The sequence below is a fragment of the Nanorana parkeri genome, unplaced genomic scaffold (genome assembly GCF_000935625.1).
Source record: "Nanorana parkeri isolate BGI_ZX_2015 unplaced genomic scaffold, ASM93562v1 scaffold4, whole genome shotgun sequence".
Classification (NCBI taxonomy): domain Eukaryota; kingdom Metazoa; phylum Chordata; class Amphibia; order Anura; family Dicroglossidae; genus Nanorana; species Nanorana parkeri.
Window position 1 is genome coordinate 1,931,896 of NW_017306272.1, and position 14,365 is coordinate 1,946,260.

At 41.9% G+C, this 14,365-nt stretch overlaps 1 protein-coding gene across 1 annotated transcript in view; it reads left to right on the forward strand.

Annotated features, from left to right (window-relative positions):
* Positions 1-14,365, forward strand: part of RFTN1 (raftlin, lipid raft linker 1) — a 211,037-nt gene that overhangs the window by 184,020 nt on the left and 12,652 nt on the right. The window contains exon 8 of the mRNA XM_018573203.1: positions 13,961-14,064. Within this exon, the coding sequence (XP_018428705.1) occupies positions 13,961-14,064 (104 nt within the window). The remainder of the gene's footprint in view (positions 1-13,960; positions 14,065-14,365) is intronic.

The following is a 14,365-nucleotide window of genomic DNA, read 5'->3' on the forward strand; positions in this document are numbered from 1 at the left end:
ACACTCACATACACACTTCACAATAAAATACATTTGATTTCAAATACATTTGAGATCCACCCAGTCTCCCTATCATATCGAGAACTGTGGTGGATCCTCAGCCTGAGGTCCAGTGGGGGCTGCAGTGCTGTGACAGAGCTCCATCCATATTGCCATGTTCTCAGGTCCCCCAAAAGAGCAGGGACCTCAAAAACCGTGGTGGTGTAAAATGTCAATCAGTGTCCCCTGTCACAATGTCTCCTGTCAGTGCAGAAGCTGGGGAGGCATTAGCAGGGCTGCGCTGCAAGTAGAAAACTTGCAGCACAGCCCTTCTAAAGCCCCCTCCAACAGACCCCCCCAGCTTCTGCACTGACGGGAGACAATATGACAGGGGACACTGGTGGGCATTGTGTGGGCTTGGAATACATAATGTTCATCAGCGTCCCCTGTCATAATGTCTCCTGTCATTGCAGAAGGGGGGGTATGTAGGGGGCATTAGCAGGGACTCTGTTGCAAGTAGAAAAGTCAGCACTACACAGCAGAGGCGTAACTAGAAACCTAGTCTTCCCCGCAGCAATAATAATTTATTATTGCTGCGGGGAAGGGGGGCAATTATTATCGCTGCCTGGGGGAGAATTGTTTTTAGGCAGGAGTTAATTTAAAAAAAAAACCCCCATGCAGCAATAATAATCACCCCCTTACCCGCAGCAATAATAAATTATCCTTGGGGTAGATTAATACTGCAGCCGGGACAGAAATTACTATTAGTTATTACCGTATTTGACGGCGTATAAGACGACCCCCCACTTTTTGTGTAAAAAATATAGGTTTTGGGCTATACTCGTCATATAAGACGAGTATAGCCCAAAATAATGTTTAAATGCACCCACTAACATCCATGGCGGTATTCCCGAGTGTGGCTCGGGGTTAATTTTCAGTAACATAAGCAGTAACCCCGAGCCACAATCGGGAATACAGTCTCTTACCTTGTCTACGATCCCCGCTGTGTCCTCCGTCTTCTGCTGAGTCACTCACAGCAGGCTTTCTATTCATTAATACAAGCCTGCCGTGATTGACTCAGTGCTGAGCCAATCAGTGCTGAGCCAATTCATTAATACAAAGCCTGTATGAATGAATAGAAAGCCTGCCGTAATTGGCTCAGCGCTGAGCCAATCACGGCAGGCTTTCTATCCATTAATACAAGCCTGCCGTGATTGCTCTGCAACCCGTGATGCTGCTGTGATGGCGACCCGTGATGCTGCCGTGATGGCGACCCGTGATTGCCGTGATGGCGCCGCGACCCACTGCAGAAGGGCTCGCGACCCACTTTTGAGTCGCGACCCATGAGTTTAGAACCACTGATCTAAGGGGTCCAAGGGGAGGTATTGTGACTTAGACCAGTTAACAGACAGTCCCGAGTGTCTTTGTCTTTAATGCAGTTTTTGTTGACCAATATACAGAGATCATTGTGTATTTTCCATAGATTTTACACAAAAGCATGTGGGCACAGCACCTGTGTATTTTTCTGTGGGTCCTACAGTGAATGAATTTTGTGCAGTATTGTGAGTCTTACCGTTAAAACCCAATTTGGCCATAATTGACTGGATTGTGCTGTAATAATCTAGATATCAGAGCTGTCACCGAGCTCAGCCAAAAGTGACTAAATTAGGTTACATTGAAATATGTAAACACTAATGCCCCATTCACACCTTTCCATGTACATTATCTTTTCTTTATAGCACTCATTTACTTGCATTTTTGTGCATACAGTATGTCATACTGGAATGCACTATTGACATAAAACTCATTTAGACATTGCAGCACAATTTAAAAACACATTTTTGAAGTACCCGCAAAAAGCTAATTGAAATCAGTGGATGCCATGGAAAACATGATTTTTTTATTTTTTTCTGTTGCATGCTAACAAGTCCTTTCCCTAACAGAACGCAGGTAAAATGTGCATTGATGCATGATTAAAAGCTGCTGTAACATACAAAAATGCATACATATAGGCATGAGTGTCCATATTGATAACAAAAGTAAAAACACAAACTGGTGTGTGCAGAAACATTTGCAATAGTATCTTTTCCCCTTTCATTTAAAAGGGGAGTTCCACCTGCCGATGACTTTAATTAACTTGTCACGCTCCCAGGACAACTTTATCTGTATACTTGATTTCTAGGTGGGTCTGACTTGGCAGTCTTCTGCCAGTGGGAGAGGTATTGTCATCTATATAATACTTTGATTCCTGATTAGCTACATGTTGGTCTAGATCCTCATGTGCTGAACTTGTAATTGAAACTATTCTACTAACGGGAGAGATACCCTTGTCTGAATAATGCTTTGATGACTTACTTGGCAGCATGGTAGTGTAGTTCCTCGTGAGTTGAGTTTATAATTGGAAAGGCCCCAAGGCAACAGGCCTTTTAGATTGGAAGCTCTCACAAGCAAGGCCATCCTTACCACCTTGCCTTGAACTGTATTGTAACTGTTCTGTTTCGCTTTATATTGCAAAGCTCTGTGCACGCTGTTGTCACTATGTAAAGCCTGCATAATAATAATGAATGAAGCCTAAGAGCTTCATGAAAACATTATTCTAATTCCACCTATTCATGGAGGTAGGTTGTTTATTTATTTATTTATACTCTTAGCTCATTAGCTTCCACACAATAACTGAAGGGTGTTTTAGGCCTGTTTTTAAAGTACCCAAGATTACGATAGTTAAATGCATAGTAAATGTGGCCATAGATATTCAGTTAGTTCTAAGACCTCCCCAAACCACCAGCCAACTCCTTTAGATAAGGACTTCACCTCACAGAGCTATTGGCTTTGTTTATCGTTAAGGAGCTGAGAACCGCAAAACATGTATAGTTAGTTATAGGTGTGCATAGAGGGGGAGTACCACATTCCAATAATTTGTATCACAAAACATGAGCAGTTGCTTTTTGTAAGGTGTGAACTATTTCCTGGGGAACCTTTTCAACTTTCAACACTGGGAAATAAGTGGTTTTGCGGAGTGTGTACCCTTATTTTGCTTGCTTGCATCCCCTTGACCTTGGTAAAGGGGTCTTAGGATTTTCAAGTAAAACACCACCAAGTGACATTACATATCAATCAGACATGCAACACATAGAAACATATTACATTTTTAGCCAATCCATTGTGTGGCCCGCAACAGATTTTTTTCTTTTTCTTGCCCTGGTACTTAATAATATGTTAGAGAGTTATAAACAAGTGTGTGGCGGATGGCTGAAGTCTTGCAGGAGGTCATAGAGTTGCCTGCGGCTATAGGTGAGCTGATAATTTGTTACACTAACAAGTTTAAAATCGTGAGATGGGTCACCCAAAAGCCTCAGGCCTTGTCATTCTGCAGCACGCTCTTACCTCCCTCGTAGAGTGTCAAAAGAAAATAACATGTTACCATATTAGTCATTTAAACCTTTTCTTTGCTTGCTTTTTGCAGCCGCTGACTTGTCCGACTCTATAAATAACATTTGAAAGAGCAATCAGAGCGATCTGCGGGGGGCTCCCACAATAGATGGCAGCACACAGTTAAATTATAGACCACGTACAAAGTAAATGTTGTGATTGTTTGGAAAACTGTGGTCACCATTAAGACATGTTTTCTATATAAAGCGTGGGTGTGACATCATGTGGGTGAAATTCACCTGCATCTCTGGTAATACTGTGTACTGCAGCTTCCAAAACATGATTCACACATTTATTTTTGTACAGCACTCTGTTTGCCTTCATTTATTAAACTGCTTTACTTAGAAACATAGAATTTAGCAAAGCGAATTCCCAGCTGCTTTTAATTTCTTCTAACAAGCTGAGATCTAATAAAATGGTCTTTTATTGTGCATTTCTAAGACCATATTTACAGTGACTGCGAAGAAAGAGATTGCCCCCTCAGGATTGCTGCATTTACCCCAGTAGAGCAAACTTAGATCGCTGTCTACCCCAGATTTGTTGACTGGCCACACAAACCTGGGTCTGGGGTGAGAAAATCATTCATAGTGCCCAGGGCTGTATTCTATGAATGCTAGAATGTGCTATTGGGGGAAGCCATCCAGCTCCTAATGGCACAGACAGGTAAACAAGACAAAAGACAGGTGGTTACATGAAAGAATACATGAATACATTCATGACAGATACAATGTAGGAAACAATGCAGTAAGCACAATCATAGTTTGTAAATTGTGAGGCTTGCTGCCCCCTCCCCTTACCCTTCTGTCCCCAGACTTCCATTTGTGCAAATACAGTCAAGGTTGTGGCACCATCTTACATGCCCAAAAATACGATCAAGCTTTAGCTATGGCTTATGCCCCTACGGTAATAGGGGACCATTAAAGAGTCTTGAAAGGGATTATGCGAGAATCTGAGCATTCAGTACTATAGGAGTCTAAACCCAAACTAAGAGATAAAGCTCTGTGTATAATAAACTGCAATTTTTTCTATGAATTCTTTTTTCACCTCTTGTATATCCTTCATTTAATCTCGGTGCTGCTGATCTCCTCCAGATCTTTTCAGCAATTTTCTGTTTATACTCGCTTGCTGCAGTGTTATCTGCACATCATTGTCCTTTACCGTCTTCCTGTGGATTGTGTATGTGCAATGTGTCTCTTCACTTCCACTGTTTGTCTCCATGGGAAGCATATGACAGGATGTGACAGGATGATTGTGCAGAAGAACAATTGGGGTGCTGTTGTCACCCCATAGCAGGAGGAGCAGAACAAAGACCTTCATGGTTGGATCACCAGGTATTCTTTTTATGAAAGCTGCAATTAATGATTAGTATTTAATTGCTTAGTTCAGTGCTCAGTAGCCAAAGAGGTATAACAAATAGCTTGCTATTGTGCAAGCCTACACAAGTATTCTCACACAATTGCACAGCGCTCCTACTGTGTGCAAGATTAGTTACTACTATTTGTTACTTGTGTAGTGATTGCTACTGTAATCGCTAACCGGTTTATTAGTGTGATTCTGCTACTAAAAAGTGCCAGTGTAGCTGTAACCTAACAGGATGCAGCTGGGGGTCATAAGACAAGGTGAGAACCGTTTCACCCCCCCCCCCCCTTTCCCTAAAGGAAAGCACTAAAGTAAGAGAATGATTAAAGTTTTTTAATTGCAGCATCCTGCAGTATATAGCTTACCGATCACAATAATAGCAGGTTACATTGTGTCTATTACATAGGTTGCATTTTGCTAACCTTAGTTGTTCAAAGCAGATCTTTTCTCTTTAAACAAATTCCAGGTAGAGTTTCTGGCAGAAGAGACTTTGCATGTCTCTTCTGCCAAATAAATTATTTCCTAGCCATTTCTTTTTAATGTATACTACGTGTGACACAGTGTACACTCCCAGTCCTTTTCCGGCATCTGTAAGCTGTCATGAATGGAGCTGAGTGCTGGGAACTGCAGCACATATGCACAAGAGTTGCATCAGTGGCCACCCACGGGCTGACAAGGAGGGATGCCAAACCCAGGAGAAGTGGCAAAGAAGATGGTGGGGACTTGGATAGAGCACTGAGGAACAACATTGAACTGTCAGTATCAGTGGAAGGGAAACACATTAGTCTACCATAATATGCAAGTATGACAGTATCTGCCTACCTTTGGCCATGCTACAGTTGCCCTTTAATATGCTGGTGACCTACAAAGCTATTATACATTCTAGTGAATCATTTTCACCTACATTGTGACAGCATCTGCATTACACATTTGTCAATTAAATATATCACTGACAGTAGGCAAGTGTAAAACTCAAAATACTAACAACATACAAAGCCATGCACAATTCTGCCCCCCAGTTACATCACCAGCCTCATCTCAAAATATCACCCAAACCATCCTCTCCATTCTTCTCAAGACCTCCTGCTCTCTAGCCCCTTCGTCGCCTCTCCTCACATCCAGGACTTCTCCAGAGCCTCTACTAGACATGTGCGATTCGTTTCGTTCCGAATCGAAATTCGGACGAATTTTCGTAAATTCGGACATTCGGATGTATCCGAATTCCGAATTACAGACATAACGAATGCAAACGAATCCGAATTTCCATTTCCGAAATTCGGTAGCGTTCGCACGAACGTTCGTTTCGTTTTCTGTTCGTATTCGTTTCTTATTCGTTTCGTTCGTTTGCAGCAAAAGTGACATTTGAGGGGGAAAAAATATTTTTCTCCTTCTCTAATGTCACTTTGCTCCATCGAACGAAACGAATAAGAAACGAATACGAACAGAAAACGAAACGAACGTTCGTGCGAACGCTACCGAATTTCGTCCGAATCCGAATTCCGAATCCGAATTGACTTTCACACCCGAATCCCGAAAAACGAAATAACACAAATCCGAATTTAAAACGAAACGAAACGAAACAATTTTTTTGGCAGTGCACATGTCTAGCCTCTACCATTCTCTGAAACTCCCTACCTCAACCTATTTGGCTATCTCCTATTCTGCCTTTAGGCGATCCCTGAAAACTCACTTCTTCAGGGAAGCCTATCACCTCCACCTAAAAAAACTGTATTTCTACTGCCTAAAGCTGCTCTTTCATTCCCAGTTTTTACCTTGTGTATTTTTAGATTGTAAGCTCCCACAAGCATGGTCCTTCTAATCCCCATTATGTATTGTACTTGTACTGTCTCCCAAATTTGGTAAATCTCTGTGCAGACTGTTGGCACTATATAAATCCTGTAAAGTAATAATAATGATACTGTGTATTTAATGCTATAGAAATTTAAACAAATACTTTCTGAATTTCTTCTTCAAATGTTACAAACCCCCAAATATCTCTAAATTATAATGTTTAGCCAGTTTGCTAAACATAAGGCTTAAAGAGATGCCATCACCTTGCCCACTCAGGGAAAAGTGACAGTGTCTGTTTAAAGGCCACCTCCAACCACTTTATACTCGGCACTCCCCCACTGCTCCTTCCACTGAGTCCACTGCTGCAAATTACCTGGTACTTCTGGGTATGGAGGAACATGTGGCCTCCTCCCATGATGCAGTGCGCGGGCTAGTGGTCCATTGCTAGGCCCGAGCACTGTCACATAACACATTGGGTGATGTCACCAGAGTATGCAATGGTAACAGAGGAAAGTAGCAGTGGGGGGCTTTCTCTCAAAGTTCGATAGAAAAGATAACCAGCTACACTCCTTACCGGAACAATAGTAAACCTGTCATTCTGAACCTGATGAAGGGGTACCCTTGAGGCCCCGAAAGCGCTTGTAACTGAATGGCAATGTGTCATTAAATGGACTTTTGCTGAAATACTCATTGGTGTGCTGGTGACATTTTTTGCTACTTTTCTCTCAAAGTTGTCGGAGAGAATGGACAAGGTGGCAAAGACTTTTCAATGCCTGCGGGCCTTTAATGTACACACACAGGATATATTTATTGATGAGAATCTTTGTTTTATATGTAGGTCTCTGTATTATTTGGTAAGAGAAGTCAGTGGTATAAAATTGATATATTCTATCTCTTGCCGTTGAAAAATATCACTAATTTGTAATGTCTGGCAAATGTCTAAGTGACTGATGTTGAACAGCATCACCAGTCGGCCGCTGCCAGCTAAGAAATACGAGACATTTACTTAATGGTTGGCAGAGACATTTTTCTTCATGAAGTAGCAACTGAAGTGATTGTGCTCTTGTCCTCTGCACAGATCATCCCAAATATATGTATTATTATAATATGTACTACTCCTCAACTCTTGTGAATGCCCAAACAATGTGGCATATTTTAGAAGTTCAGCATTCCTTACCAGAACTATAGCTGGATTCCTGACAGTATCAGTTTGGTAGCACCACGCATAATGTAGATGGGGGAAAACGGGGCAGAGGCTCCAGAGGGGTATAGAAGTTGAGAAGCTCCAGAGGCAATATAATTGTAAACTTGGTAAACAGATTTTATGATTCATACACACAGAGTAAGTGATTAGAGAGAGTGAAGGCCCCTTGATTTTGCCTGGATAGACATTTCAAGGTTTCAGCATCCTGTGTCAAAAGCATATATTGTTTTAACACTATATTCATTTTGGCAGAGAAAAGGTTTGCAATTTATTGCTCATATTAATAGATTCTGCAGATACATTACCTGGCATACTGTGGTTATAATGCAATTTTGTGAAAAATGTTTACAGCAATACAGCATGAATTGTTGTAATCAGAGAATATAAAAGTTGCCATTGCTGAGCTCTCCTTTTACAATTGCTAATTACCTTGCTTGTGTATTGCTTTTCTGCAGCTTCAGTGCTTTCTGAAGTTCTGGAAAAATGCTGAAGTTCTACTCAGGCTACGTCTGTTGAATGATTGTTCGATTATGGCAATACAGACAGAACATGCAAAGTGCATGCACAGACAGAACACACACACTTAGAGCACACAAATGGAAACAACTACAAAGCATACACATTCAGAGCACACAGTAAGGACACTTACAGTAATACAGTAGCACATACAGCCTTAGACCAAATAAACAGCATCATAGTACACAAACACATAGTACAAATAGACAGAGAACATGAAGGCACACATGCACTCACAGGAAAAATGGAGCACGCAGAAAGCTCATAGAGACACTATGTAAGAGCACACAGAGCAATACAGTGGCAATAGTGGTAACAAGGAAGGGGGCATGTTAGACAGCTGCAGAGAGACTGCTGCTTTCACCTGGAGCACAGCTTTCCTTGTCTGCAGCATACTACAAGGCAATGTATTTTCTGCTTGGGCTACATGCAGCCAGGTCCCATTCATTTGATAGTGATTTATGTATTATAATAAAACACAGCTTCAGGTACCTGCCAGACATTAGTTTGTTTTTGTCAAATCCTGCAGGGTGAAAATCAGAGTGTGAATGAGACCCTTCAGAGCTCAGCAGATACACACATCCAGCAGATCTTTAGGAAAAATCTGTGGCAGAGGATAAAACCAGCTCTTAGCTTATACATTTTAGCCGTTGCTGTCCTTAGTCATAGCTGTTCTACTTAGGCCAGTGATAGCCGCAAAATGTAAGCTAAGCAGGGGCGGACTGACCATTCGGGCAGTCGGGCACGGCCCGAGGGCCCGTGGCCAGTTGGGGGCCCGTGTCCCCCTGCTCCCCCATTACACTTTGCCATTTTGTTCGCCCCGCGTGCTGCCTGCTGGGATCGGCAGCCCTCCCCCCATTGCAGCATTTTGACCACAGGCATAATGTGCCTTGCGATCCCGTGCGGCCGTTCACATTGTGGCCAGAGGGCGTGGCTACGGTGCCATTCATTTCAAAGGCCCCTGCAATTAAGTTCAACTTTTAGTGAATAGACCTGTTATTTTGAACTAATTCTGTAACACCACAATGTATATGTGGGTGGAGCCTGTGGGTGGGTGGGGCTTGTATATGGGCGGAGCACAAGGGGGCCCCATAATCTTATATTGCCCGGGGGCCCCATGTGTTGTCAGTCCGCCCCTGAAGCTAAGATAAGATTTTATCCTAAAATATTGCTATTGTGGGTGTTGGCTTTTTGATAGAAGTTCTGAATGTAGATTGTGGTCGTGCACCCTGCAGTATGGGTGTTTTCGTACATTGAGTGGGTTACTCTTTGTTTTCCTGTGGTTTGGATTTTTTGGCTGATATCCAAAGGTAAATACAAGGGTGTCTAATCTATTCATTTCTCTTCTAAAATAAAGATTGTGGTGTGGTTGTATTGTTGAACAATTCTTTGGCCCAGTATGGTTGGCCATACACTGACAAAATTCCTATTAAGACTGATGGGGGGAAGGGATCCGTCTTTGCTTGAACTGCATATCCCTAGGACTAGCCATAATTTTTCTTCCTAAAATATAGATATGACACATTTGTAGTGACAGGCTTGTTCCCTGTACAGTATATGGAGAAAATAAATTAATGATTGTTTCAAAACATGTCAGGAAATCAATATGTGTGACAAAAAACAGCATCAGAACTTGGAAGTGGTCTTTATTATTGTGTGGTTAACTCCTACAAGGCCCGGTTATTCCAATTAACACACAGATCCACTATTTTTGCACAATACTGCTTGATGTTGGATGCTTCCATCCATCCTTCTGGCAAGATCATGGGGAATGCTGAGTACCTCATATCTCACAAGAAGATGCTCCTTCAGCACTGTGCTGGACCGTCTTCTTGTGAGATTTGGTACACTCAGCATTCTTCAAGATCTCGGTGAAAGGCTTGTGATTTCACCCCTTGCCGTATGGAAGTCGGGGAAAAGGTAGGTATATCTACTGACTTTATTTCCTACAGCTTTTTTTATAGCCTTAAAGCTGCTATGTATAATGCGGGAGGGACCTTGATCTAATAAAAGGTTCTTGTGTTCTAATGCATGGTCTACTTTAATAAACCAACCTTATGATCTTTTTCCCATCAGTATGTTCATACTACTGGCAAGGTGGCAAACCTAATTAGGATAAGTGTTAGGAATTTTAAGTACTAAGAGGGCATCAATGCTTGCATCAAAACAGCCTCAATACTTTGCTCTCTCATGGTTCACCTACTACCCATCTCAGCGCACCTTCAGTGTTACAAAACAGAGCTTATATAATTTCCTCCTTTCTGTGTCCCCTCCCCGACTTCTCCATCACAATCAATAGCACTATGATCAACCCCTCTACTCAAGCCAGGGTGCTCAGAGTAATCCTTGATTCTGAGCTCTCCTTTGAACCTTACATCCAATCACTTTCCAAATCTTGCCGACACAACCTCCATAACATTTTTAAAATGTTCCCTTTTGTTAACAAATGACAGCACAAAGCTTCTAATTTACTCCCTTGTAATATCTCGCCTTGACTACTATAACTTCCTCCTTGTTGGCCTACCACTAAACTGGCTATCCTCCCTTTAGTCTATCATGAATGCTGCTGCCAGACTCATCCACCTTACCAACCGTTCAGTGTTCACCGCCCCTCTATGCCAATCTATCCACTGACTCCCAATTGCCCAACAAATAAAATTCAAAACACTAACAACTACATACAAACCCATCTACAACTCTGCTCCCAGCCATATCACCAACCTCATCTCAAAACATCACCAAAACTAACCTCTACACTCCTCTGAAGACCTCCTGCTCTCCAGCTCACTCGTCAACTCCTCCCATGCTCGCCTCCAGGACTTCTTCAGAGTGTCTCCTATCTTCTGGAATTACCTACCCCAATCTGTCTGCTTATCTCCAACTCTGTCTACCTTTAAGCCCCGTTCACATGTAGCGACTTATCGTGCGATTTCCGCCGCGATATCGCGCATTTTTGCCGCGCGATATCGCAAGAAGTCGCCGGCTAATGATAGTCTATGGAGCTGTTTTAGCTCCATGTCGCTCGTTGCGGTCGCAAGTCGCTTCTACCGGACCCTTTTTTCGGCTGACTTTGCTTTTTTTCTATGGAGCCCGACGGAGAAGGTCGCGCTACCGTCGCTGGAACGTCGCCCCGAAAGTCGCACTATCCCGGCCGCTGCAAAGGTATGTCGCTACATGTGAATGGGGCCTTAGGCGATCCTTGAAAACTCATCTCCTTAGGGAATCCTATCCCACCTCAACATAACTGCCCTTTTACTTTTTCCAGTATCTACACAATCATTATCTTTTGATTCACTTGCCCCTCTTACTAGATCGTAAGCTCTCACGAGCAGGGCCCTCATAACCCTATTGTATTGAAATTGTATTGTAACTGTAGTATCTCCCTCTCATTTTTTAAAGCGCTGTGCAAACTGTTGGCACTATATAAATCCTGTGTAATAATAATAATAGTACCGTATTTCGCGCTCTATAAGGCGCTCCGGACGATAGGACGCAGGGCTTCTGTGACAGAAATTCTGTCACAGAAGCTGCAGTTAGTGACCGCTGAGACAGGTGGCGCTTCGTCGTCTGCTCAAGGGGCTCTATGGCGAGCTCCTATGGGGGACCGTGGTCACGGTCCCCCAGAGGAGTGGGGGTCCCTGAAAACCACGGCGGGGGGCGGACACGATCGCCGCAGCAGCTCGATTTAATACAAGTGATCTAATTAGATCACTTGTATTAAACGAGCAGGGGCTCCCACTGTACATTCAGCTCTGCTCGTCAGGAGCAGTTTTGAATGTACAAAAAACTACTCGCCCGGCGCCCGAAACTGCATGTCCTGGGCGTCGGGCGATAGGTATTTGCTCCATAAGACACAGGCACATTTCCCCCCTCCTTATGGGGAAAAAAAGTGCGTCTTATGGAGCGAAAAATACGGTATATCATTAGATTTGTGGTGTCAGTTGCATTTCTGGAGCTGTGCATGGCCACATTATCTGTTCTTACCAGGAAAAATACAGGTGGAATGGACAAGCATCAAAGGAGTTTTCTTCTTATCTTTTAATAGTAGTGACCTCAGTATATCTGTGACATTTAGGGTCTTTTTAGTATTTGTCTAGCCATGCAATGTGAACTGAAACCAGTCTAGACATGAATGAAAGCACTGTATTCTTAACTCTTTATCTCTTGGGTTGAAAAGGGAGAAAATACATTTCCAGATGCCATTTCACAATGCAATCAATATTTTTGTATTTTACTTACACAGTAAATAACAGTGTATTGACTCTTTGGGAAATGCAGTGTATTTTAGCTTTTGTTAAAAATCAATTTGATTAATGTTTAATCTCTACTGAAATAGTTTTATTGTTTACCAAAATCCTGCAAAACCACCTTTGCATATTTTGGCTTACTTTTCCTAGTGAAATATGCTGCTGAAAAACATGCTGTTCTTTTAGGCCCGGTTTACAGTTGGGATTACGTGAACCCGTGTTCATGCGCGTTTGCAAGAACTTTTGCTGTAGGTGCTGCACGTCAGCCCATTCATTTCAATGGGTTGCCACACTCGCGACAAATGTGGCAAAGAAGCTCATGCAGCCTTTTCAGCTGTGAGCTTCCCGCATTTTGACCACTAGTTTGTGTGTGATTGAGGCATGTCAACGCAGGGGCCAAAATGCACATTTTACCATCGACATTTGGGATGCCATTACCTAGTAATGGCACCGCAAGCACGTCACACATTTTTTGTGCCTGTAGTTAAATGAATTGCTTGCAGATTCTCAGAAAGTTTCTGTCATCAGAGTGATTACAGACAACGCTAGTGAAAATTGGAGCCAGAAAAGGTGTAAAATGAAATGGCCGTACACAAGCAACCGTCTCACTGAGAATAAGAAGCATTATTCCTCAAAAACAAAAATCATCCATGAAGATCTACTTCCTGCTTTTTCTAAAAAAGTGCAGTTGGCTGTTGGTTGCAAAAAGGTTTTCCAGCATGTTGGCAAATCTGTGTGATTATAATCCTGCGACACTTTTGGATTAACATTTGTTAATTTATCTGATTGTGGTAAGTTTTGTTTCCAAATTGACCAGGGAAAAAAATCAATTGAAAGTGATTGGAATAAATAGCCACATACAGGAAGCTTTTACAGATATGATCTCAATATCAAATAATTCTAACACAACAAGACTGAAATGTGTGTGGGCACCTTAAAATTTAGGTAAGAGACTAAGAGCAGGGAGAGGTATATTGGAGATGCATTAAGGCCCAGAGAAAATAAACTGATCTCCTGTTACCTTCCGATCTATCATTGGTATTACCTGGCCTTATAAACTTTTAGATGTTTTATATACTGTACTTTAAACTCCTTTTTCTTTTATGAAAACTTCAGAATTTCATGCAATGATGCTGGAACAGCATTGCATGACGTTTGTAGCTTGATCTTTTGTACTTTTCTAAATGATCCTTATTGCCATGGGACAAAAGAATCAGACTTTTTCAAAACATTGGGCAGTACATGGCACATGGGAATTGTCGGAATTTGCTGCTAACTTGTTTGTTGATATAATTTGAATTATGTGGTTCTTTGTATTAAGGTATGTTATTGTGTTGCTAGGGCATAGTGTATCTGTATTCCCTCAATGCTTACACTGCAGATTTTATTGTTGATTTATGTTATTGAAGTCAAATTTGTTTATTTGTTTTTGCAGGGTTTAGAAGTGCATACAGACTATATGCCCCTGCTGAGCTCTCTGGCTGCCTTTGGTTGGCAACTGACCTGTGTGCTTTCAACACCTATTGTGAAAAATAGTAGGTAAGAAGAACATAATTTGAAATGGAACTATTCAAAGCATATAAACATGTTGGCATCTTCGTACAATTTCATAGGAATCTTGGGTGTCTGGCATTGCCTTCTGCGATACAGAGTAAATGAAATACAAACTCAATTACCTAGGCAGGTATAAGGTCATTGTGTTGATGTTTCTTAATCAGGATGAGTGGAGTGTTTTTGCCAAAGTTTCTTTTTGCAATTTGCCAAAATTTTGCTTCCAATCATTAACCTGTTTAGGCAAAAATTGATTTAAAAAAAAAAAGATTTTTTTTAGTTTACAGGC